Source organism: Ciona robusta, chromosome 1 (assembly GCF_009617815.1).
Source record: "Ciona robusta chromosome 1, ASM961781v2".
Taxonomy (NCBI): Eukaryota; Metazoa; Chordata; class Ascidiacea; order Phlebobranchia; family Cionidae; genus Ciona; species Ciona robusta.
In genome coordinates, this window is record NC_143235.1 from 2,282,081 (window position 1) to 2,309,957 (window position 27,877).

General features: G+C 35.3%; 3 protein-coding genes across 4 annotated transcripts; 2 read left to right on the forward strand and 1 right to left on the reverse strand.

Moving 5' to 3' along the window:
- Positions 1-809: 809 nt before the first annotated feature.
- On the reverse strand, positions 810-4,331 carry LOC149741292 (ruvB-like 1). Its single transcript, XM_089873276.1, has 8 exons — positions 4,076-4,331; positions 3,714-3,842; positions 3,317-3,491; positions 2,877-3,034; positions 2,352-2,565; positions 1,898-2,096; positions 1,455-1,649; positions 810-1,032 (listed from the first exon to the last, which is right to left on the reverse strand). The coding sequence occupies exons 1-8, from the start codon at positions 4,214-4,216 to the stop codon at positions 873-875; spliced, it is 1,371 nt and encodes a 456-aa protein (XP_089729402.1). The 5' UTR covers positions 4,217-4,331; the 3' UTR covers positions 810-872.
- A 313-nt stretch (positions 4,332-4,644) lies between these two features.
- Positions 4,645-16,486, forward strand: LOC149741293 (prolyl 3-hydroxylase 1-like). 2 transcript variants are annotated; one of them, XM_089873232.1, is made up of 17 exons: positions 4,645-4,820; positions 5,083-5,155; positions 5,485-5,593; positions 5,931-6,022; positions 6,331-6,461; positions 6,714-6,882; positions 7,270-7,440; positions 8,429-8,557; positions 8,862-8,983; positions 9,054-9,423; positions 9,878-9,990; positions 10,422-10,661; positions 11,029-11,124; positions 11,326-11,485; positions 12,079-12,260; positions 12,818-12,958; positions 15,487-16,486. In XM_089873232.1, exons 2-17 carry the CDS (start codon positions 5,083-5,085, stop codon positions 15,589-15,591), a joined length of 2,403 nt encoding a protein of 800 aa, XP_089729358.1. In that variant the 5' UTR covers positions 4,645-4,820; the 3' UTR covers positions 15,592-16,486. The 2 variants fall into 2 exon arrangements, with proteins under 2 accessions (XP_089729358.1, XP_089729366.1); XM_089873240.1 differs by lacking the exon at positions 15,487-16,486 and adding an exon at positions 13,204-13,638 and having other exon boundaries at positions 4,648-4,820.
- A 130-nt stretch (positions 16,487-16,616) lies between these two features.
- LOC149741294 (chemokine-like protein TAFA-4) lies at positions 16,617-27,815 on the forward strand. Its single transcript, XM_089873351.1, has 4 exons — positions 16,617-17,319; positions 18,559-18,729; positions 26,652-26,788; positions 27,128-27,815. The coding sequence occupies exons 1-4, from the start codon at positions 17,214-17,216 to the stop codon at positions 27,137-27,139; spliced, it is 426 nt and encodes a 141-aa protein (XP_089729477.1). The 5' UTR covers positions 16,617-17,213; the 3' UTR covers positions 27,140-27,815.
- The last annotated feature ends 62 nt before the right edge of the window (positions 27,816-27,877 follow it).

The following is a 27,877-nucleotide window of genomic DNA, read 5'->3' on the forward strand; positions in this document are numbered from 1 at the left end:
TTAAGCAAAAAAGACCTCTTTTAAGCAAAAGACGCTTCTACTTCATGGGTGAAAGCTACAGCGCAACACAACCAAGAAGGCCAAAGATTTAGGTGCCTAGTTCTTCCATTACACAAGACCTAATATAACAGGTATTTACGAAACATATTTTGTTTATCAATTTTAGCAGTGTACTATTTTATTTTTTGCCCTGCATAGGGGACCTCATTGATAAATGTGGCAAATACAATACACATTTAGTCTGTTTATTTGTATAGAAACAGCAGTAGCTGTATTAGTGGTAAATATTGGGTGCAAAAGCATCAGTTACCTTTTTTTTTAATGTATGGACTTTGGGTGACTGATCACTCCACTAACTCCCAACCCTTCATATCAGTGACGCAGTTACAAGAAAAATATTTTTTTGTAACAACCCATTGTTTTCGCCACCCCTACTTTAACAGAACGACATTTTGAGAGAACTTATCCATTTTAACACATTTTACTGAAGAAGCTGTATTAGTGGTAAATCTTGGGTGCAAAAGCATCGGTTACCTTTTTTTTTAATGTATGGACTTTGGGTGACTGATCACTCCACTAACTCCCAACCCTTCATATCAGTGACGCAGTTACAAGAAAAATGCGAAACATTTTTTTGTAACAACCCATTGTTTTCGCCACCCCTACTTTAACAGAACGACATTTTGAGAGAACTTATCCATTTTAACACATTTTACTGAAGAACATTCTTATAATGAAAAATACCTTAAACTGTTACAAACTTTCTTGGCTGCACCACTGACGCCCATGTTACACAACAACCCACAACATACAGAAGATTGAGTTTTATTATAAAAATCAACAGCATTCAAACACACACTACATATCTATCATCACTTCATAAATTTATCTCCTTGTTCGGATAATATTTTAGCCGACGATTTTGCGTCGTAGAACAACTCATTTATTTCGTCGATGTCTTCTTTGGCAATCGCTTCACGACCGTTGATACGGGCCAAGATGCTTGCAGGTGTGAGTAGTTGAACAACATATCTGGTGAAATAAGGACAATATTTAACATTGAAGTAAGAATGATTTATTAGAACTTTGATTAAAGTTTTTTTAGCAATCATTTTTTACGCTTATTCTTTCATATCCAGTAATATTGTTAAAATGGTTGTCAAACTTACGAAACCTCATTGATTAACATGGTAGATGCAATATGCTAGCTCTGCTTGTTTGTATAATACCTAATAGCAAAGTAAAAGCCAGTTAAGGCTAAGAATAACAACAATTGGTATAAGTTTGTGTTAACAATATCGAAAAAAAATTAAGGACACCATTATGCGCTCCCCCCTTAAAAATTTTTTTGCGATAAAAACTAAGTTTGTTAGAAAATAAAAACATAATAGAATTTTCCACATGAACATTAAATTCACGCCTTCACCTTAATGTACACATCATGAAAACCTTACCTTAACGACGTTCTGCTCCCAATCTCCCCAAACACTGTCATGGCAACATCCGATACCTGGATTCCCTCGATCTTCGCACGGATGTTCAAGATCTTAATCATCTCTTCATTGGAGTACATCATTGTCTTTATGATAAGGATGCGGTCCAACAGATCAAGAGGAATCCCGTGAGGAGCAACGATGTCCTCCGTGCCTCTGGATGGAAATTTAAAAAATGGTAAATTAATGGAAAAAATTTAGAAAAGTGGTAAATTATTTGAGATTTTTAAAAATGTTAAAAATATGGAAATTTTAAAAAAAGGTAAATTAATAAAAGATTTTTTAAAAATTGTACAAGGCGGACTCCAACTAATTGGATGCGCTACCTAATTTATAATATTATTATTCTATATGTGACCAAAACAGCCTCGCACTTTTTTACATGTATTTATGTCAATACTTACTTTATTGTACAGTGTCCTCTATTTGTTGCGAATATTACAATGGGACTGATGGCAGACTCCAATGCTCTATGAAGGTACGTGAAACACTCAATATCCAACATATGAATCTCATCTACGAACAACACACCAGGTACAAGCTCTGCTACTCCTTGGTCAATGTATTTGTTCACTACTTTGTTGATCTCCGTCCTCAGTTTATCTGGAATAATAACCGTAGTAAGCTATGCTGGGAAAAAGGGGAATGTATTTAGTTACATGGAGCCTTTTTTTAGTTCATGGCAAAGTTGCACAGCATCAGTGGACACTATGTTCTATTCCATGTGGATAAGGTCCCTGTAGAGGACCTGGGACTTTTGCTATTCTCACTTCATGGGGTAATGGGCTAAATCCTAAACCCCAGTTCCTCGACAAGGACCTCACCCACATAGAATGGATATTCCCACTTAGAACTTACCTGTAATTTCAGTTTTCTTAGGTTTCATGAGTTGTCCCATGATAGACACAACATCCTGTCCTCCTTGCGGCCGAGCATTCGCAACATCCAGATCATGAAGAGTGACATCTTGAATTACTTCTCGTCGTTTATGAACATCTCCTTTAGGGATGGGGACGTATTCTTCAGCTTCAAGATCGTACTCAGTGGCGTAAGTATCGGATCGTCCCATCCTCTGTTGTGTGGGATTATAATTAATACCAAAGCCATATTAAACAAGTTGAATTTATGAATTCGTAGGCAGAAGTTAGATAGTGCCTACTAGGGTCCTCCTAGCTTATGTTAAATGTTTATAGGATGAGGTGTGAACTCTTAACCTATTTCTAGTCTAGTGTAAAGCCTATTTATTACATTACTATACTGACAAATGACTAGAGTTACTGCAAAAGAATTGTTATTATGAAAACGTAACGAAAACAATACAAACGGACGGTAACGAAATAGGGCTGTGTTCAACAATCGGCTATCTACTGTACAGTACATTACCTTCACAGCTCCACTGTTAGCTTCAATATAAATAACATCGCCACATTCGACTTTCTCCTTTTGTAGATTTTCATAAATTGAAGGATCAAGTTTGAGTTGTTTTGTTCCTTTGGCTGTTTTTAATCCCAGCACAACATGGCTAACTGTCTTTCCATAACCTGAAAAAATAAAGTTGTTTGGTTTGAAAAGTCTTTATGTTGCAGTAGCAATAGTCTCATTCACATAGTATATTCCAAAGGTTCCAACCACGCTTATAATGTTCCTAGTTATAACTAAGGTAATTTATAATACACCACAGTGACCACACTATCACTGCCGAGCATAACATGGAGCCATATGTGTCTTATACTATACTTTATAATGCATATGCATACATATACATAGAACATCATTTAACACATGAAAATGCATAAAACATTCATTCCACTTTTCCCACAAACCTCCCATTGGGTTCTCGGTCTCGTGAGGTGTGACCTCTGTGACCTCTCCCTCGTAAACTTCCTTGGTTTCCTTTATCCGCAATCCAATCGCACGACGGAAGTTCTCCATCAAAACCTCGGTCTTTTTAATCTCGGTTGAATAGACTTCGCTGCCAACCATTGGGCAAAATGGAACCTAAAAGAACATTAAAATAAATGCTGTGATAAAGTTATTTACCCTTGCTGGGGGGTAAATAGATTATAATAGTTCAATACACCTTATGCCTGCAAATTAGCACACACATATTTAGTTTAACTTTGTGAGTAATAGTTTGTCCATGGGCTGACAATTTTAATGACTCATTAACAAGCACTCATGGAATTTCTTTTTTACCATAAGTTTATGAATATAATATACCTTGTTACCAAGCTCATGGGCAATGGCTAATGCAAGGGCAGTTTTTCCCGTCCCAGGAGGTCCAGCCAACAACACACCACGTCCTGCCATCTTCTTGCTTCGGATCAAATCAACCACAACCCCACATGCCTAAGTAAGTGGTTGAATGAATGTATGGAACATATTCAATATGTATACAGATATGATCAGAATTCAGATACTGTTACAAGGACAAACATATGCCCACAATGGTTCTATGCGAGTTAGGTCATACAGTATGCAACGCCATTGGACTTGTGATATTTTAGCCACAGCTGACCCATCAACCTTAAATTGTGTCCAGAATACATACGTATTTAATGCAGCATTAAAATTGCACGTACCTCGCGCGCCTCTTCTTGCCCCACCATACCAGAAGCAGAATGTGTTGCTTTTCCTTCGTCATCTAAACCTAACCCTTTAACGTGAGAGTGTGCCGCGATTCGCTGCGTTTTCGTTGTAGATTTGACTTCTTCAATCTTCATTTTGGAGAGTTTTTACCACGTTAATAAAGCAGTAAATAAAAAATAACTTTCCGTTTACTGTATAAACACACAAATTGGAAACTTCAGGAAGAAATTTTGAATAACGGACGCATGTCGTATACATAGAAACCAAATAAACGTAAGCTTAGTAGTCAAGCAAGCAATTAATATCCCTTTAGTATAAAAGTGGTTAACAAAAAGTTAAACTAGAATTTTATTATGACAGTTATTACTAATAATGCAAAATATAAAGGTTTATAGGGAATTCAAGTTTTTTAATTGTGTTTTTTAAACTTTGTATTAGGCGTTTGCGAAAAGGGTAAATACAAATAAACTATTATATAAAGGTTTTACACTTTTATTTTAATTTTAACTGTTTTCATTGCTTTAAAAAATGATTTTGTGTACGTGACGAAATTTAGGAAACCAATGTTTTCGACGGGACTTCCCCTAGCGGACATTTAAAATTCCCGGTTAATATAAAATGAAGCAGATCTAAAGTTTCATAAGGTTTTCGTTGATTTGATGTAAGCTGGTGGTGTATCCTCCTGCGAAGAAGTTAGATTGGAGTCAAAAGGTGCTAAAAGGATAACATCCTAGAAAGGTAAACTTTTATATTATGGCTTTGTAGTTTGCCACGTAAGGTATTTACGAAGCAAGTGTATTTTTTATTTATATAAAGTTGCCTACCAAAGTGGTAAATCTATTAATAATATATAACAGCAGATATTTTTTTAGACAGATAACATGACTGTATGCCTCTCCGTCATATTCAAAGATAAAATACCTCGGTCATATCAGAAATATTGTAAAAATAAATGACCTCTTTTTATTGGCATAACGAATAATGATTGCATTCTTCTTAGATGGGTGTGTTAAGAATATTCTTGTTCCTGTTGTGTGTGTTGCTACCAATTAAAGCTGCTGAAACAAATTCAGGTGAGCCTGTTCTTACATATCTTTTGTATCAAGTTATTTTCAAGAGTTTAATTCTTGATGCTGTTATTTTTTTAAGCGAATGTGTAAAAAACCATACCTTTTATCGCTCCTTTGTGCTTTTTTAACCTATCAGCCATTGCTTTGACCCAGTGGTCACTAATGGCTTGTCTAAATTGTAAGCCATACAGAAAAAAACAATCACTAAAAAAGTTTCATACTATGTAACTTAAGCAGGCGTAGGGTGTATGAAACAGAACATCCATGTTATAAGGATTGTCCTTGCCCAGCCAACCGAGAATATATAATCCACATTCAACCATCCACCATAGTTTACATGACAACTTATGATGAACTTTATGCTGATGGTTTGGAAGCATACTGGAACGAAAACTGGGAAGGTTGTATCGAGAAAATGAACAAAGCTTTGGAGAACTATAAGTAGGTTGGGGGAAATTTCTTTGTGTTAGCATTTGGTATGGTGAGGTTGAGTGTATGGAGTAATTTGTAACTGACTAACTTGATCTTTGCCAAGTTTAAATCATTTACATTCCTTTGTTATAGCACCGCCGGGCAGTATTTGATGAGTCACGGGTTAGATTATTGAATGACTCGGATGTTCGTTTAACATTATTACATTTTACATCGTGATGTTAAAAATACATTTATGCGATAAACTTGTTTTCTAATGACTAAAGGTCACAACAACGTGCATTTCGCCAAACTACCTGTATGATATGTATAATCTACATATTAATAACTTTTTGTTTTAACCAAGGTTCATCCAGAGAGAAGTACAAGTTTGTTCATTAAGTTGTCGTCCCACACATGCATCAGAGCAAGGCTCACTTGAAGTCATTCAGCAGCATGGTAAGAGTGCATGTAAACTAATATATGAGTGTATACTACCTTTCTAAATGGAATCCGTATATATTAAGTGTCTATAAACTAGCTCAGTGGAGTATAAAAGGCAGCACCCTGTGTTGGGGTAATGGGCAAAAAAACAACAGAGAGATCTAAATGTTATCAGTCTGTGCCCTGCTTCTCCAGGTATCTGGTAACTAGATAAAAACGATAAAAAGTACCCTACAGCCCAAGGTGTGCATATGTAATATATATATATATATATATATATATATATATATACTTTATAAAATTTATTGTAACTTCACTTTCAGCACTATGCACACACAAATGTGAAGAGAAGAAGTTTGGAAACCCTGAATCGATTCTTCGTATTTCTGATGAAGTTAAACATACGTTTAAATCAATGGAACCTTATAGATATCTTCAATATGCTTATTTTAAAGTAAGCTATATGGTTACAGACTTTCAGTTACAGGTTACATATGGTCACTTATGAGTTGTCTAAATTGTCAGCCACGCAGAAAAAAACAATTAAGTTACATATGTGGTAACTGGTAAGCTGGCACGAGGTGTGTGAAACAGATCATCTGTGTTATAACCACTGTCATTTTCCCGTGCATCTGAGGATAAAGCAAGTTACATTCATTTGAAATATTACACCTATGAGCCATTCTGTATTTACCATCCACCCCAGGTTGGAGACTTAGCGAACTCAGTATCAGCAAGCTACACGTACGCAAGTTACGATCCACTCGACCCGATGATGAAAGATAACTTGGATTGGTTTCGTAAACATGAAAATGCTACAGAAGAAATGTTTGTTAACCTGGAACCTATATCTCATATTGATCAATACGATAATGGTGAGTGTACTGAGTGATTTATTGGATTTGTTTGCTGTTAGTACACTATAAAATAAGAATACCTCTTATTTGTCTCTTCAATTATAATAGTGAAAATTAAAAAGTATTTGATAGTAAAACAAAAAAAAAACAGAATATAGCAAGAAAACGAATTTTTTTTAAACACGCTTATAGTTAAAAACATCTTTACATAATTATATTTAATTGAAAGAAGCTACAGTAGTCGTTATAGGTGTTCTGTTTCATACACCTCGTGCTCGCTTACGAATTACCAATATGTAACTTTGTGAGTGATGTTTTAATTTCATACACTTATTAAACTAAGTTTAACAAATTTTATCACAATTTGCATCAACACTTACATTAATGTATTAATCTACCATCCAGGTATACAAGCTTATAACAGAGAAGATTACACTGAAGCAATTCCTTTGCTCGAGGATTCCTTGGTAAAATATTATGAGATTGAAAGGAAATGTCGTGTAGATTGTGAGGGGGAATATAACGCTGGCGATGAATACAAGGATGAACCAACTGCCTTTCATAGGCAGATTACTAGTAAGTTCTCAATTATAAAATAGTTATAATATGATGGGGAAAGTCAGGACACCTTTAGCACGTAATATCCTGATTCCTAATCGTGTTTTAAACAATTAACATCGGTATATAGGAGTTGTAAGGATGTGGTTTTGTACTTTTTTAACTGTTCTTTGTTTATTACCAAGAAGAATGAGAAAATATAATTCAAAGGTGCCCGATCTCTCCCCACCCCACTATTTCTGCCTAGTTTGTTTTTTTTTAATAGAATGCACTTTATTATTGCATGTGATTTTTTCTGTAAGTTGAGTGTCACATCTTTTTTGTTATTGTGAGGCAGCTCAATTAGAAGTCATTTTTATTTTGTACCAATGTTATCCTGTTCCATACTTAGTTATAACTTACAGTTTTTTTAACATGTTTGGTTGACGATATGAGCAACCAATAAAGGACCACTGGGTTCAAGCAATTGTCTTTTTGTCCAAGGGTACATAGAAAAAAAAAGAAAAAGCTCTCAAATTGTTCATTCATGCATGATATTACATATTAGAGCAGACAAATTACACCTTACGGACCTCTCTATTGAGTTGAGGCATAATAACACTATGTTTCTACTGTCCCAAGAGTGTAATATTATCCTTGTCTTATAAACTAGACATAAGCTCTTATGAGTGGCGGGTGGCCTATATATTAATATATTGTGAAAGGTTTTCTATAAACTGCTGTTTTTCCAATATTCTCATTTCTGTATTATACTCATTTTATGCACTCATGTTTAGACATATTTCCTACACCCATATTTGAAGACCAAAATAAACTGCATGTTATTTCATTGTAGGCATAGTACCTGTAGTATAATCTTATATCTCATGCAGTGGTTCAGTCAGAAAAAAAAAGAAAAAAAAGGGTGTTTCTCAACATTTTTTCATAATTTGATTTTTTTGTAAAAGAAGGGGGCTTGCGATCCCAGTAACCCCTTGCAGCCCCACTGATCTCATGTATATTTCAGATCACTACCAAGCTGTATTAGAATGCTACATGGCATGCCCTGATGAAGCAGCTAGAGTAAACGCTAATTCATTCATCAACAATTTTGTGCCAAAAGTTTATCATTACCTGCAGTTTGCTTACTACCATGGTAGGGTATTTACCCAAGTTAGTCACTTTATATTTCATCGCCACATATACATTTGTTGTTCCAATTCCGTGTATTATTTTAAACATTGTATCTAAGTGTGATACTTTGTGTAAACTGTAAAAGTAGATTCTGTAAACTGTGTCCATTTCTGTGCCTATTTACTTGGTATTTGTTAACTCTTAGTACACATAAGTTTACGTACCCTGATTTTTACATTCTGTTTAAACGGTCTAGACATTCTATTCAATTAAAAAAATGCTAAATTTTTTACATTTGAAAATAGTTAAAAATTCTTTCTTTCCAGTTGGTAAACATTGGCAAGCAGCACAAGCAGCAAAAAGTTATCTCTTATTCTTCCCAGAAAATGTGTTGATCAAAAATAATTTAAACCATTTTGAAAATTCAACCGATGCTAAACCAAAAGAGGTAAAAAGTTGTGCCAAAGCTACAATACTACTAAAAACTAACCAAGTAAACTAACTTGTATTTCCCATAGGACGTTTCACTTTTCCATCGTCGCTTAAAAGTTCAGTCGAAAATACTTCGTCACATTTACCAAAACTTTGGAATTCGGAATTTTTCCGAAAGTCTTTTAAATCCATATATGGAAGAAGATGATGGTGACTCAGAAGAAAATAATAATGAATCATCGGAAAATGTTGTTGACTCAACAGAAAATAATGCTGATTTGGCAGAAAATGAAGATAGCATAGTTGGGGAAATGGGTGACATTTCAAAAAATACAGAAGACACTGAGGACAATGGTGATTCAGCAGAAAATATTGAGTTGAAAGAAAATTCTGATAAATCAACCAAAAATGTTGCTGCTACATTAAAACAAGTAGAACCACCTAAGGAAAGTAAAAGTAAGACATTTGCTACTGAACTACTTTGTTTTCGGTTGTTGGGGTAATGGGCAACTCTGGCCTAAATTCCAGGTACCATGGCGTATCACACTGTAAAACCTCACTCATATAGAATGGTATCAGCCATTTCCATAAACAATCACTTTGTTTTTTAACATTATTGTTGGTGTGGCCAATGGTTTTTTGTAACTCCATGGTAAATAGAACATGCCTGAAAAATTTAATTGGAGAGCGTAAATTTTCGTAATTAAAAGGTAAAGGGTGTTTTAATATAATAATGCACAATGGAAAAAAAAACTTGGTGTATTTCCTACGTTTTGTCTGTTATTTGGCAAGACTTCATCAGGAAGTGTGCATTTACATTTGTTATATGATACACGTTCCCTGATAAAAAGTATTTGAAATATGCCTGGGAGTAACAGAACAAATGCTAACTGCTTTATTGTTACAACAGCCCAAGCAAAGGTGGAATATAATTCCATGAAAGATAAAACCGAAGACATGATTGAAGCCAAGGATGCTTACAATGCTAGGATGGAAGTTATAAGGAAGAAAAGAGAGGCGGAGGTGTGTGGTTGTTGGTTATGTGTGTTAACCTTGTAGGTTGTGAGCATGATGTGTATGAAAATGGGTACCAAACCTGGGGGGCAGGCCTACCCTTGTGGATAACCCTGTCTGCCCTGCAATTTTTTTGGCATTTGGCATCTGTGTATAAATACCTCATATGTGTATTGTCTGTATTGTGTTCTACAGGGAGGGGTGACATAGGCAGTTTTGTGAATGAATGAATGAATGAATGAATGTAGCTTTTTAATCCTTACATGGCAGGGAAACGACAGTTGTTGTAACATAGGTGTTCTGTTTCATACACCTCATGCCTTACGAGTTACCACGTTTGTAGACTAGTCTGTAAAAATAAACTCATGTTAACACTCGGCATGAGCATGAGGTGCAGTACTATCTAAACAACATCAACTTTAACACATCCCACCACACAGAGCGATGTAGATATCAGTCACATGTCGTCCGACATCGGGCATGAGGTCATAGACTCCAACTCCATCATATCCATAATAGACAGCACATCATTACCCCAACCCCCCACTCCAGAAGGACCCCTGCTTCATAATAAAGTTGTGATGCTAAGCAACTCAACACAGATGGCTGGCCCATTAAGGTTTGCTGTTGATGGGTTTGCATCAGAACAACAATGCCAAGATCTTATTGATCTTGAACTGGTAAGTTGGTTTCAATCAGGGTTATATTTAAAAGGGGGCTAATGGGGGTCTGAGCCCCTTTAAGTAAAAAAAAATTTTGTTTTGATTATTTGTAGTATTTCCTTATTATACTAATTTACGCCTATCAAGATTTAAGGAGGGGGTGTTTTAGATGAAAAGGGGACGATTTATCTAAATAAAATAGAAAAAGGCTTGTAGTTGCTTGGAAAATATCACAGTTGCTATTTAATATTCTATTTTTTTTTATATTTTTATTTGTGGATTTTGTTGGTTTTTTGTTCTACACCTTTTTACTTTTTATTCAATATTTAACCCTTAATTTTTAATGTTTAATATTCAACTTACTTATTGAATGTTTAACCCATAGAGTGGCGGTGTGCTGGGTGATGGATACATGGGAAGGGTATCACCTCATAGTGAACATGAATTGTTTCAAGGGATGACTGTGTACCTTGCTGCTAAGGTAAGGATATAATGTGGGTTTATTAAGTTACGTACTAGTAACTTGTAAGCGAGCACGAAGTGTATAAATAACTTCTGTGTTATAATGACTGCAGTTGCCTGGCCAAGCGAGGATAGTGAAGTTTCATTCCTTTATTTAGGTCAAAATTTCTCAATAAAGTTTTGGTAAAATACATTTTAAATAATTACAATATCTTCACAGTTAGCGGAGAAGGGCAAAGTTCCTCCCCAAACTGCAGCTCTGTATTATAAGCTTAGTGAAGAAGCTAGACTACAAGTGAAGATGTATTTCAAACTAACACAAGAACTCTACTTTGATTATACACACCTTGTGTGCAGGACAACTGTTAAAGGAAAGCCTGGTTAGTTGTGTTTGTATGTATGGTATGTTGGAACTGGAAGCTTAGGCACCAAACTTATGGTGGCAGGGTGGCCAGACCGACCCTAGAATGTTGTACAATGCATTATTCAGTAAATATAATTCAACTAATGAAGTGGAATTTATTTCACAGGGTTGTGTATCCTACTATTACGGCCTTGCATACACTTACAATCGTTCAGGCCAAACATACTGATAAGCATAGCAATGTTATAAATGGACAGTGAGCATGAGGTGTGTGAATGCATCACATGTGTCTGGTGTATAAGAAGTCACTCATGTTATAATTCAACAGTGAGCATGAGGTGTATGAATACACCATGTGTGTCTGGTGTATAAGAAGTCACTCATGTTATAACTCGACAGTGAGCATGAGGTATATGAATACACCATGTGTGTCTGGTATATAAAAAGACACCCATGTTATAACTCAACAGTGACCACGAGGTGTATAAATACTTCATTTGTGTCTGGCTGTCTGTTGTATAAGAAGACACCCATTTTATAAATCGACATATGCCAAAACATCACATATGACGGCATAACACCTACTTTATAGCAAATACATTCCTACAGTTAAAAGAACCGACCTCAGTCATCCGGTTCATAGCGACAATTGTTTATTGAAAGAGAACGGCTCATGTTTAAAGGAGAGGCCAGCTTATACATGGAGAGATTACAGTGCCATATTGTATCTTAATGATGAGTTTGAAGGTGGTGAATTTATAATGACAGATGCAACAGCAAGAAGAGTGAAGGTTAGTTTTTTTGGATTTCCTAATCGTTTATATTTATCTTAACAAGTGTGGAATACCCTTATTTTATCCATGGTGCGTTTTAACAGCTGTTGTTCAGCAAACAAATTAACAATAAGTGAAATAAAATTATGAGTTTTGAGTTATACTATGTAGTTTGATTAAACAAGTGGTACGTGGGTTTTTTAGGAATGTTAAATGATATGAAAACATTTTGAGCGCTGGGTTAATATCCTCTTCTCTTAACCAAAGGATAAACTTGGTTCAAAGCTTGATAATGTGACCATTGCGGACATATATGTCCTAAGGTAAAACACCAATCCTGGCCTAAATATAACGTGCAGCTTGAACGCTGGGTGCTTACCGCTTAGCTCTCGTTCTCGACCAAGGGATACTAGGTTTTTATAGCTTGACGTCCCTTCCATTGAAAGCATATATGTCATTGGTTAAAACACTTAACGTCTTTAAGAAATTGATCGATTGTATGCAATAACAATAAACCGCAAAGTAGCTTTAGTATAATAACTGCATAGAAATTATTCTTTCCATCTAACACGCAGGTACAAGTTCGGCCTAAGTGTGGTCGTCTTGTTAGTTTCTCTGCTGGTAAAGAATGTCTTCATGGAGTCAAACCTGTTACTAAAGGACGTCGTTGTGCGATGGCTCTCTGGTTCACCATGGACCCCACACATAATGAAGAGGTAATTATGATGTAATGGAAGATTTGTGAAGTGAAATACTGGTTTGGTATGTTAAAGCACATTGGCAATTTTTTTGTACTTTTTGTTTCACATTGCAAAAATATTTTTTTTTTTTGCTAGAAAATTTTACCCTGTGCGGTTTGCCAGATGTTTTATCTACTTTTTACAAAAAGAAAATGTGTTTTTGCACATTTTTAGTTTTTTGGGGCTATAATTTTGAAAGTGTGCTACATTATATTTTTCAGTCGCGACAAAAAGCGGAAAAGATTTTGAAACGTCTTCTAAAAGATGAGTTATGAGCCTTACACATAAAACAGCTACATACACAATACATGACCGCCATGCAGTATTACTACCATGCCTTGCAGTTAGGAGAATCGCACTTTACGTCGTCAATAGGTCTGAAGATAAATGACCTTATTAAAAATTCCGTCTTTTTATATGCAGTCGTGTAAGATTCCTTTAATTTTTTAACACCGATGCTATATTGGTGTATCCATACATCATATATATCATGATTAAAAACAGAAAGAAAATTCTTTTTACGAACTTTCTTTCAGTATATGTCAGTATTTCTTACATATGATCAATTAGGTAAAGTTTATATGAGTGTTATTTTGAAGTCTATTGTGTCTGAGCCAATGTTGGTACGCTTTAATAAAGAATGTGAAGAATATTTCGTTATCCTTGATTATTTTCTAGTTTTGGCCCAAGTCAGAAAGTAATTGAATGAATGTAACTGTTTTACCTTCGCGTGGCGAGGCAATGACAGCCGTTAATACACACGTGTTCTGTTTCATACACCTGGTGCTCGCTTGCGAATAACCATGTATGTAATTTTGTGGGTGATTATTGTTTGTGGATTGTTCCCTGATGTGTTGAGGCAATTGCCGTTAAGTGTCTTCCCCCAAATACCCATACGCCCACAACGGTAGCGGCGTTATTTGTAATCCAAGTGAGTGGCTATTGCTTCATCAACGTAGTGATAAGTGGCTTTTACGTAATAGGTTCGTAGAGGAAGGGATTAAACAACAGCTCTCTACAATATGCGACAATCTTACACCTTCATTATTTATACAAAGGTTCAGTGTCATGGCTTAGTGGTTAGAGCGCTTCTGTTGATATAAACATGGGATACTAGGTTCAAAGCTCACTGCTGCTACAATAGGGGCTCACTGCTGCTACAATTCTCTTTAGCCAAGAAACTTTAACGGTAATATTTCCGACCCAGTGGTCACTAATGGGATCTCTAGGTGATCAGCCATATACAAAAGGACATTCACTCACAAAGTTACATACTTAGTAACTCGTAAGCGACACGATGTGTTTGAAACGGAATATATGTGTTATAAGGACTGTCGTTTCCCCCACATAAATGATAAAAAGTAATTGAGATTTATTTATTTCCTTGATTATGTTATCGTGGTTGTTAGCGCCATATAGCGGCAGAATAATATCACAAATACGTTGGCGCGAGGATTGATGTTCCAATTTAGCGATTACGATTCGTGAACATTGATCCTTGGAAATTTGCTCGGGCTCAGTCTCCACTACGCCAAACATAATTTATTATTCATTACATCGAACCGCTGTAGAAATATCTGCAGCCGCCATAAATAAGGCATGATGCCGACCTGATATAGCAGACAAGCGTGCTAATTCTAAGCTTGCTGCTAACCTCATTTATCCACACCTAACGCCGGGCATGGAAGAGGTAATATTGCCATAGACCATTTTGCCAGTACCGTTCGTATTTTGTCGTTCCCGCTCATTTAACGTCCAGGCGATAAAGTACGAAGCACGGTTTTACGGCTGTCTCCTGCATTATTAAAAGCCTGCCTCGGTCGGACGTCTGCTAGTATCGCTCCAACGCCGCTTGGAGAAAGAACTGCTGTACTGCAAGCCTTGAGCGCCTTTGGTGCTTCCGTACCGGGGTCTTTAGGTTTCTAGATCGGTCGATAACGAAACGATGAGACTTCAACGCTCAGTAATATACACAGAACATAAGAATAGAAACCTATTAGCGATAGGTCGCTTTATCAGCAAATCGGAGAGAGAGAGAATCCTGGGATTTAAAAAAAAATTAAACAGATTTTGGGAGGTTGGAGTAAAATGCTACATGTTTTATTGTCATTAAATTTAACAGATTTCTCACGATTCTAAAAAACAGCTTTTAATGGTTAATGCACGATTATGAAATATTGGATATTTTATTCTAACGGTATCAATCTTCCCTAGTAATACTATATAGTTCTAGCAAGATATTAGACAATTTTAGCCTTTTGAAGGATTGCTTTGATTTGTTTAGCTGGAGATTACGCTTTAAGTTTAAATGAATGATGTAACTTATCTTACTTATGTATCCTCGCATGGCGGGACAACGACAGTCGTTATAACACGGGCGTTCTATTTAAATCATTCCGTGCCCCCTTACAAGTTACCCGTGTGTAACTATGTAGGTCACTGTTTTTTTGTATAACGATTTTTAAATTTAGCCACTATCAAACACGGATTTTGTTTTAAACCAGGGAGCCTTGTTAATCGAACCTGGTCTAATCCCCACAAACATAAAGTCATTTCCTCTGGGTCAAGCTGTCAATCAAACTGTGATCCGCGCTAGCAATAAATCGTAACTCTCGTGTTGGGGTAACTGCATCCAATTTCCAGAACTCGCTTGCGCCAACAACGCGGCGCTCGCCGCTGCTGAAATATTCATCACTATGACGTCACACACGGCGTGGTTAGGTCAACAAAAGGAAAATTAATGTTACTCCGAAACGATTGTGGCTTAACAAAGCATGCAGATATGGGATTATCGGAACAATACGGATTTGCGGTTTGAGAAAATATTGAATTATCTTCTACATTCGCGGCATTTAATTGTTGTTTCTGCTGAGATTGTTTTTAGTTGGAAAATCGTATTAGATATGAGGGGCATTACATCGTTGTTTAGCTAATATATAATCAAACCAGGCGAAAAAATTCTTAATTATTTTATATTTAGTTGGTTATATCCTCTACTGCCGAAGCCGAGTTTCGGACCTATACCTTATTTTGTTATTATTAATAATTATAATGGTGCCTATATTTAAAAGCGTTGCGTATGTTTTTAAAACTACGCAACTCTTCATTTGTAAAGTATAAATGCTTTGTTTAAGGAACATGTATTCTCAGCGCGCTTGATTCGCCTTTGACGTTATTGCGTACTGTGGGGTAGGTTGTATACCGTTGGCACATTGCTATACCCCGTATTTCCTATAGGCGCGCATTCAACAACTTACAGCGTTTTTTTGTGAGAATACGATTACATAATTCTACAAACATTATTTGTTTACTACCAAGTGGGACGATATAAGGGAATGAAAACGTGCCCCATTTACCCTAACCTAATATATTATATTGTTCATTGTTACCTCAATTGGGTTTCGTACACAAATCAACATAGTTGTGCGGAGGTTATTATGCATTGATTTGTATTGTATAGAGTTCTATACGTCCAATAACACGCTCAGATAAACACAATCAATACAGTAGTATATGGTGTAACCACATAGGCTTGCATAAGCATATTAATTACTGAGGGCATGGTCCATCTTAATTCCTAACCCAAACTACTATATATGATGATTTTATGCCATCCGCAGTGTCTCTGTAGTTTCTGTGCAAATGCGTTCTGCCGACTAGGCAACAGATTGCACACAACAAAGCGCAACATTCGTTAGGAATGCAGTGTAGTAAGTGTAAAACCGTGTTGAAATCTCATCGATTTTGTCTGAAATCTTCATGTCCCAAACACATTAGTGGGAACTAGGTTGGAATAGTTCATTGCATAAAGTAGAAAAGTGCTCGCATCATGCGTTCAGATGCCTCTGCTTGTAGTTTAAAAAACAACATAATTTTAATACATTTCAAAACATTTAAGCTTTTAGTTTATTAAGTGTCTAAGCAGACATTACATTGACACTGTATAATCACTGTAAGTGTACGAGTCTATGTATATGTATATATCACGTTATTGAATTATTGTGCGAAAAGTTGCCTTTTGACAAAGTACGATAAAAAGTACCAATGGTTAGTTCTATTAACAGGTTATACAAATCCATATACTTGGGGCAATTGGCTAATTCTTTTCTAAATACCAGGTCCCTAGGCGTGCTTCACAGTAAGGCACGTATATGTGCAAAATATGCAATCGATAACCTTCTATGTATTTTAGATTTGCTTGTTTTAGGATTTTGTAATTTCTGTCAAAGAAATGGCGAGTCGATTGCTGGTCGTTCATCTGATATCAATATTATGTTGCTTGTGTGTGTTTGGAACGGTGCAGTCACAAGGCAAAGGGAGAGACACAGCGCGTCTAGGTTTGTCATTTTATTAGCATTGATTTTAAATGAGACTTGATTTGTTTTACGAGAATTTCATCCAGAATATAAGTCAGTAAAATGTCAAGTTTCAACATGGTCTTTTGTACACCAGATTCACATGGTGTGTTCATACACGTTGATACCCACTGTCCAATTGTAACATATAGCCGTCTTATACAAAATACACATGGTGTATTATAAACATCTTAAGCCTACTATCGAGTTACAACACGTGTCTTTTAATTTGTAACGCTGCCCGTAAACGTTAAAACAAACAAATTATTTACAACGATTATCCATTCGCTTATCACCGAATGCGTTTCCGTCTCTGACGTAATCAGTGACGTAGTTTCCATTAGGCACAATAAAGTCGTTTTCCAATTGTGGCGAATTTTTGTCTACAATTTGTTTTTTTAACCATGCTTTTGTATAAAACTTTTACCCTTTTACTGCCTAATTAATCTTATCCTCGTTACTGTATTCGAAGAGAAATTAACATTTATATTTTGTTTATATGCTATGAAAGACAATGTATGATTTTTTCGACATTAATTACACCATAACACCCCATTCACGTCTATTAGTAGCGATCGCTGTTTCCTACTATGCTGTCATAATCCCAAGCGCACGGGCGGCGTTGATTGAAAATAGATCAAGTTTTATGACAAGAAGAAACGATGCGTATAACATTACTCGGCGTCGACATTACCGCACGTTTCCTCGTGTAAAAATAGGCGGGAAATGAATTGTTAATTCAAATTGAAATTGGTTTGTGTGACGTAACTGTGATAATTGTGACGTACTTTAATGAAAACGGCATTTTCTTGATTGACATTTCTAAGCTTGAACCAAATGTAAAACCCTATCTGTTGTCTTTTAATAGACGTTTTGATATTAAGTTTTTAGTATTAGTCTTAATTTAGATTTAAACATCATTTCCCCCTACATTTCCTGGCTTACTAAACGTTATTAATATTTGCTGTCGGTCCAGCATTTTTGGGGGGCAAGACAGTCGTTTTAACACGGGTTTTCTTTTTTATACACTTCGTGTCAGCCTACAAGTTATCACATGTGCAAATGTGCTTTTTTGTGTTAATTGCCCTCATCAACTTAAGCAGTTGTTTTAGCTGTAATACAAGTTCATACCATTTTTTATATTCTATTGTTTCACTATATGTTATCGTGTTTTTAAAAATACTCGATTCGTCACAAACTTTATTTGTTTACTTCTCCCAGATAAGGACGAGGTGTCAATATCTGATGGCCCGGGAGGGAGTTGTAAAGTTATTGTGAGCAGCAGATGTTGTACAGTAGATAGAGTAGTGCGACAAGTCCTCCGCGTTAAATGTGAATGTACCACCGGATATGCAGCGGGAACAACTCGATCTCAACCATCGTGCGTGCCAGGTAAACCCACCTTATCGATCGACTGTCATATTATGCATGTCAGCAACGAGTGCTTAGTTCGAAACCACAACCATAAGTAACTTATGCAGCATAACATTTAGGTCAATTTAACTGTAAAGGTATGCACATTGCTCATTAGAATAGAGACTTTAAGATAAATGCAATATTTATTTTATTTATCTATACGAATACATTAGTGAAGACCAAAGTATTAAAACAAAGAAGAGAAGAAAAGTAGCAACAATCACTAAAACACGGTAAAATTACCCTGGGAAACGTATTAAATAAAAACCACGGCCGCTAAACAGAGTTCGATTTAAAAATATAACACAAATTTAACATTTTATATTGTCCACTGCTGCAATCACATGTAACTTAAAGTGCACAGAAATCTACTGTTTGAACATAGATTTTAATAGTACCTCTAAAGTTGGAGCTGTTAGATACTAACAACATGGCAGAGATCGGACATTTGAAGCATTTGATGCCACGCTCAAATTAGGCAAACAAACACAACAAATGTCAAAGTAATTAGTTAATTTGATGCTTGTCTTAACACAACACGAAATACGAGAATTTTTGTTGAGATTTAATGAAATTTAACTTGAAGTAGTACCCTGGTAAGACGGAAACCGCTAACACCTAATTCCATATCTTCTGATCATGTTTAACAAGCTTCTTATAAAAAAGTTTAATAGATCAGCAAATCAAAACGTTTTTTAACGTATGGAGGTTATTTCCTTTAATGTATAACTAAACAAAATAGCCTACCAAGCTTTGTGCAGAATTACTTTTCGTGACTTTCCAGGGTTTAGATTTTAAATTCCTTTTGTTTTTTTTATATGGCATAGACTATTATTTATATACTGAGTAATCATGCCTGATTGGTGCTGTGTTTAAAATAGCAAGACAAGAATGACTGTAAAGCAATACAAGTCGCGTCGCCAATATAGCAAGGAAAACCTTGCCCGATGCATAGTTAGGATTTCACATATTGGCCCGCGATAAAATAAGTTTGGGAACCCCTGTTATAAAGTGATGGGGATAAGGTTAAAAAAGTCTGTAAATATTCTTTGTTCACTCCCAAATGGGACAATAAGAAAGAATGAAGAGGTAGACTATCTTACCCCAACCTACTATATACGTTGAGTAATGTTTGGTGCGTTAGCCTTAAAAGGGTTTGTCGGCTTATGTATGTTTTGCATACATGGCCACGTTTTTACAATATGCAACTCAACTTTTAAATAGTACCTTAAGTCGTTGTAACTGTCGCTTTATATTTGAAAGCTGAAAGATTTGTTTGTTGTTTAACCAGAGTCAATCTCTATATACTCTTATTTCGCTGTAGACCTTCTGGAAGGGTATTTGTTGTACATCTGATTTTGGTTACCTGTTTGTTGTTTAGTCGGAACTGTCAGTATCCTGTTTGTTGTTTAGTCGAAACTGTCACTAGCCTGTTTGCTGTTTAGCCGAAGTTCTTAAATTAATGTTTGTCGTTGTTAGTATGGAATGCTGGCGATCGCAGTTTTAAAATTCACGATCTGTAAGCTGCGCTTCGGTGCACGAACTGCGTCTTTGTAAAAGTCTTTAGTAAAAATGCCATGAGCAATTTAAGTCAGTGAAGCGCCGCCCATGGGTACGAAGGTGACGTCTTCCTCACGCTTGCATGGCGAACAAAGTGTTGTAATTACTAAACATTGGTAATGAGAAATAACAACGCCCTCGCTGTGGATTCTACCGGTCAATAAATCGATGCAGCTCTGCAAGTTTTAATGACAATAAGTCGAGTCTCGCTTCGCAAACGCTTTTTTCATAGTACATGGGTTGAAGTATTGAACCTACCCTTAACTCCCACGAGGAATAATATGCACGCTATAATTAGGAATAACTATACCGGCATATTTACTTTATTACCTTTGAGTTACCCGAAAACACACACGCAGAATTGATTGGAAAGTTTGTTTGTAAATATATAGCTGGGTACTTTATGTTGTAAAATGTGTTTAAAAATATGCTGTTTACACTATACCAAAAAAATCACGACTCACCGTTGTTAATTGTTTAAAACACGATCCGGATATTGGGATATTTTGTGCTAAAGGTGTCCAGTCTTCTTCATCAATTAGGCAAGAACCAAAAGCCTGTTCGACTTTTATTATTATACCTATATTTGTTTAAATTATTTGTTTTGTAACAACTGTCGCATATATGTCACATATTCTGTCAAAACCGTTTTGATGTAAACAAATGTCACATATATTGGAACATGTTCTTAGATCGATTTGCCCTTAGTCAATCTCAATCAATTTATATTTTAGACGTTTCAAAATCGAAAAGATATTTTTAAAATCGTGATAACAATAGACATTTTATTGAAAATAACGTATTGGATACTAAGACTAGAAAACAGCAGTCTTCTGTTTGCGGCACAGCAATAACAATATAGCTTGTGTATAGCGTATTTGCAACACGTCAGTAGAACAATATAAAGTTTCTGAACCCCTATGGGTTGTGACCAAAAGTTGGTTACCGTTTGACTTGGTTAGTTCGCCTACTACAATGTTTCGCAAAGCGTTAGAACTGTTGTCGTGAAAAATGAGTCATTTTGTTGTTTTTATTGTATACTTACAAAACGTTGTGCGAAATGTAGTTTTGGGGTTGCGCAACTTGAAATACGAGAAACCTTGATATATTAGAACCGTTAAACAATTTTCGCTGAGAAACATGTAGTTTGTTTTTAGCTCTGCCACTATTTATGCCTGTAAAATGTTAAAATAAAAAATCCTAAAATAAATCACTTTTTGCCCCACTGTAGGAGACCCATTTAAACCAAGTGCCATCCCTAAGATTGAGCAACACTGGCCTAATGTAGATTGCATATTACGTGATACATTCATAATACCACTTCGCTTAATTGCCACAATCGTCATATATGTGATGTATAAGCCTCCTTTGTCTTTTACGTTATAGATTTTTTCTTCATTTCTTTGTTGATGTTTAGCCTTTTTCATGATTAGCTTGTAATCCGATTTTGCTGCTACACTCTAATTGTAAAAACGCGAAAAATCTAAATCGTTAGCGTTATTGGCTACAGGAAGCCAGTGCGGGAAAAAATCTTTCTAAGGACACACGCCCACGCGTATATGGCCTGCACTTTAGCATTTTACCTAAATATAACGGTAAACCAAGTTTAAAACCTTCAATAATGCATTATGTTGACAAGATACATCCATCAGAAACATCTGTGTTACTTTGGTTTAACCCGAACCCTGGTCGGCTATATTACTATAGCATTGATTTGAAGCCCGTAGTTTTAAATCAGAGAGAAAAAAACAATCAGTGCAATACTTCCTGCCCCTGATATTGGCTTGGCAGTTTGACAATTCCCTCATTTACAAAGCCACGCACGTATATTAAACATTCGTTGCTGTCCTGTACACTTCCCTTGTATAACTGAAACCGGAATAAAGGAGCGTAATACATAGCCTAACTTACATTTATTTACAAAGTCATATTAATTAAAACAATTAACAAAGAGACGTAAAAAAACGCGGTAGAAATAGAATAAAAGGTTTATTTTCTTTACCAAGTTAAGTTTTTAATACATTTTACAAGATAACCTTAAATGTGGCAAGTGATATGCTATCGAAAATAAGCGCAATTTATTTAACCGTATAGGTAATGCCTTAAGTAAGCCATGAAATAGTGGGTTAAGTAATTTTAAGTATAGCCCTAGATCCCATCCAATTTAAAACTGTATTGAAATTGCGCCTTTATTTAAAATTCACTCACGTGATGAGCTGTCACAATTGACATTGTATTTAAACAATGGAAATCTATATAGTGGAATATTTTATGAATCCATTTTGTGACGTCATATCGGTTTAACATGGCTAGTATTTTAGTTATGTGCATTGTCTTTTATTTAGTCAAATTTTGCTTTTATTTTATATATGTGGTTAGCATTTAATAATCCATTCTGTCAATAGCTTTTCAGTGAGTTTCTTACAGCATAATTATTGCTTAGAAAGACTGAAAAGTATGCTCATTAATACAGACAAGCGCATAGATTAACGTTAGCCTTTTACCAATGGCATAATCCTGCATTCATTAAATACGCTTTTGATATCTCGTGACTGCTAGCATTTCGAAATAACTTATTCATCTATGTAGGGCCTCATCCGTGCATTTGTTTAGCTTTATTAGGAGAAGGTCCAAAACGGCAGCCATCTTTTACCGCTTTATAAAACATTGATATATACCAATGGGTCTGGTACCTTGATCGAATGTCCCTCTCTCATTATACTGGATGTGCATGCAATTTTCTAAGGGTAGGCGTTATCCTAAGATAGCCTCTGCTATCAAACTGGTGATCCGGGTAATTAAACATCATTGCATGCTCGTTTTTACTTGTGAGGCGCTTGTATGTTTACATATACCACCTTATCTTTAAGGTGTTAAGGTCATGTTTAACATAACATGCGGCTGTGAAATCGTACTGATGTTTTAACATTATAGATACATAGTTGACTACCTACTTTTCCCATGTGTTTCCAATTAACTAAAAAAGATAATCGTTTTTTTTTTATAAAAAAGTGTTTAAATTTTCCAAAATATTTTCCCGAATTTTTAATCTTGTCAAAACTGTTTTTTCTCCCTTCATTTATTTGTCGAAGTTTTAATTATTCAGCGAACATCGATATTTTAATGTCGAAATCATATATAGCTAAACGACAAGCCGTCTTATATCCGCAAAACAATTATTAAACGCTGAACCCACTGCCAAATTGTAACAGTCGATACTTTAACTTATTCCAATTAAAACCATAGTAAAAATGATGCATTTAAACAATATTTTTATGTAGGCTATTCAAATGTAAAACGTTGTATGTAAATCGAATTTATATCATAGCCTATATAGACTTATAGAGGACTATTTACAATGAATATACAGCAACTGTATGGTTTCGAAAAATGGTTATTGCAAATTTTTTTATTTTAATTAACTAGAAAACAAATGTCCAAGAATTTAGGCATATAGGGTGGGGGAAGATGGGACACCTTTAGTACATGATATCTAAATATCCCAATCGTGTTTATATATAACAACGACAATTGTTTTAAACCGACAGTTACTTTAAAATGACATAGTAGTTTAACACGCTTAAGGTAAAAATTACGGTAACTTATTAAAAAGGGTGTACTTTTTGAGCTTAAAATATTTCTCGGTTTATCGACATTTACAAAGTAATAAACCCACATTTGCCGCATTTCTTTTTTATTTAAAGTTAATGTTCTTGCCACGTCACTTTTTCCGAATCTCTTGAATCCATATATCCCCATTACACTCCGCCTTTTATTAATCTTGGCGTGTAATGCCTCTTCCGAATGGTAATGCAGGTTCACGGCCATGTTAATTCGGCTAAAATGATCAATATTATGATATTTCTCTACTAAATCGAAATTCATTTGGTCTTATAACGGAAAACTGTCAACTAAGTTATGACACTTGCCACTACGTATTTGTCGTATTAAATATTCAAATCCGACTCAAAATATCTGAACTATTTGTTGTGTGTGTTTTGGGTCGCTGTTATGATGTACGTTATGCTCCATTTCGAATTGTTACAACGTTATTTTCCTAATACACCGGACACACGTAGTGTATTTGTTAATTGGGTGGGGGGAGATGGGACACGTTTACATTTTATTTCTTGTCGCAATTGGTAGCAAACAAAGAGTATTCAAAAAATTATAAAAACCGTATTTTCACGACTCCTATAGTTGTTAATTGTTTAAAACGCGATTAGTAAAATTGGATATTAGGTTCTAAAGGTGTCCAATCTTACCCAACAGTCCCATACCTTGTACCTTTTAGTATAATACTCGTGATAAACGGATAGGGCAAATTGATCACAATTTAAAGAAATGTTGTCAAATGTAGAACTCTGTCTTTTACTTCAACGGGCTACTCTATTTGGAAGAGACCCAGTCTCGGTTAGAATCCTAAATTTAGTTTATCTTTCAAGATTGCATGAAATATTAAGCAGAGTGGTTCACAGTGGATTAGAAGCTTTGTTTGTTCTCGCTAATGACGTTTCGTTTAGTGGCCAATACGTTTAAGTATACACTGCAATTCAAACATACAAGTTTGCATATCAAATAGATAAATGAATAAATCAGTGTAACTAACTTTATCCTCGCGTGGCCGGAAAACGACAGTCGTTATAACACGGGTGTTTACACACCTCGGGCTATCTTACGAGTTACTATGTATGTTATTTTGTGTTTTGAACAACCTATTGGGGACCACTGGGTTGGAGCAATTGCCGTTAAGATACTTTTATCCTAGCATAGCGGGCAACGTCATTTGTTATAACTCTGGTGTTCTGTTTTAGAGTTACCATGTATTTAACTTTGTGGGTGATTCTTTTTATCAACCTATATGGCCGACAATCTACAAAACCCATATTTAATCCCTGTAACGTTTTTAATCCGGCATCTTCAATTTGGAAGCAACTTAAATTGTTATAACACAGGTGTTCTATACTTCGTGGCAATGTTATATATGTTCAATATAGCAGTTCTCATTATATTGTCAACAGTTCTCATTTTCTGCAGTTTTTAAAAATTTCGTCCTACATCTTTAAATCTATCTGTTTAATATTTGGTTTCAGAATAAATGAAACTTTAGGGGCTGAGCGCGATTTTTTTGATACACATACATTTGAAAATTTTGCTCAGTGCGGGACAGGAAACCATGAGAAAAAGTTTAAAATAGGATAATCCTGGGTTACCTCTGGTGCGCCGCTAGTGTACAAATACTTTCGCCACTAGAGTCACTTCTTTGTTTATTATAACACAACGGCGAAATACATCATATAACATATTTTCTTCTCTCTATGTGCTCATATGTGTTGGCGAAAGTTACTTTGCAAAGATTCCGAAATATTTTGTGTTTCATAGGTGACAATCATAGAAATTTGCAAATTCTTGTATTTGGGTGTTTGGGTTATAACAACTGTGGAAATTTTCTAACAATTAATTAGTTCTATGATTTATAAATCACCTAACATTACTGATATTTCCGTATTTTTCATAATCTTTTTATCTCTTATTATTTTGACATTTTGTGTTTTACGTCATCTTGTAAGTTTTTTGTTTCTTGAGTCAGGTTCGTGACGTCACTGATGATTAATTTAAAGTTCCCGATATTTCCACAACGTTTCGTAAACTTAATGCGAGCTGCTATGAAGCGTGGTCGAACTGTTTGCCCTAAAGTTCAGGCAAATACGATGTCTTTACGATTTCGACTACAAAAAAATCAAAAACAAATTAATTGAAACAAAAATAAAATGAGCAAAACATCAATTATCGGAAAGCTGACGTTTTAAAAATAAAGTAATGAAAAATATTAAATGCGATAAAGGTCTTCTGGTCATTTATTTCGAGTATAATGACGTATCAGATGTCTCAGGCCGACTTTGTCAGGGCAAAGGGTAAATTTACACTGATGGTGCATAGCCTTGATGTAGACGACCTGAAAAGAACGTAGGTCGGTATACGTAATAAATTGCTTGATGGGTTTATAATAACATTCTATAAATACAGATGCGTTATTATTGCCCACCGTATATGCAATAATTAACAAACACAATATACGTAAAATTAGTTTTAAAAAACATATACCGAAATAGTACTGAAATAGTAAAACATATTACCAAAATAATATTTAAAATTACTTTATGCATGGCCTACTCAATACAATACATTAAGTAGGCCATGCTTTATGGTTACCATAAAGTAGATTCACACTCATTCATTCACATAAAGTATTTCCCCCCATATCTATATCCTACTCTGTCACTTCAGGGCAAACCAGAAGACAAATTAATTAATAAAATCTTGTAAATTTATTACAGACTATATCAAATACGAAGGCAGGTGGTGTGAAATGGATCCTTGTCTTATGAATGAAACTTGTAGTTTGCTTCTATCTGATGAGGGAAGAAGGCTTGGTTGGGAATGCACGGATGGAAATCAAGTTAAAACTACAAAAGTAAATTTGGGGTTTTGCATGTGGGTTGCAAGAGTTCTATAGTAGGGTGGGGTAAAATGGGAAATGTTTTCATTTTATTGTATCATTTGTTAGTAAACAAAAATTACGTTTACATAATTATAGCGTATCCTCAAGGCGTCTTTGTATATGGCTGAAGACAATTCATGAGGATTGAAAAGTTCCTGTTAAGAAACACCCCCCCCACCAAAAAAATAATGACACTATTAAGTTTTGAACCCGAGATTTTCTATCATTTAGAGTTACTTTAATTGTCTTATCACATATTAAATTATTTTGTCGTCCAAAACTTGTTGTTAACTTTTCAACATCTTGCTTCAGGTAACGGGATGAAAAACTTCTGCGCTCACCATTTCGCCTTAATCTTCATAAAGCGCCAATAACTGCACCGTGTATACCTACGACACACCAAAGGACAAACCTCAAAAAGACAATTTTTGTCGAAACACATCGAAATATGGGAACCCCGAAATACAACATGTCCATTCCAACCACAACGTTTTGTTTGGTAACTTGCTAATACAGACTTACAATAATATTCGTAACGACAACAGTTGTACCATGAAAATATATATCATACAAAATCCTTCGAAAAAATCATGTACAAAAATGTTCAAACTGTTCCTATTTTTATATTTCAAATTGAATTTTCATGTTTGCTATTTATATGGACAGTGTTGGCAAGAAAAACGTTTGCTAATTGTTAACAAAATCTCAAAAAAATCCCTGGCAACGTCATAGTCGTTACGACAGAGGTGAATACAACTCGTGCCCACTGACGAGTTATCACGTATGTAACCTATTTGTGGGTCATTTTCATAACATGTGACATAGTCTTGATGCAAAGGATAAATAAGTTATAACGAAATTTATTCTCAATTTAGGCCCACTGTGTTATAACATTGTCACACGCTACAGTTTGTTAGTTTGTTCACTTACATTGTTACGTCATTCTTCCTATTGTTGTTAAACAATGACGTCATATGTGATAATAAATGATGATACAGTATATTTGTCATGTGTACTTTTCCGTGGAATTTATAAAACTATCAAAAAAGGTTTTAAATCAGT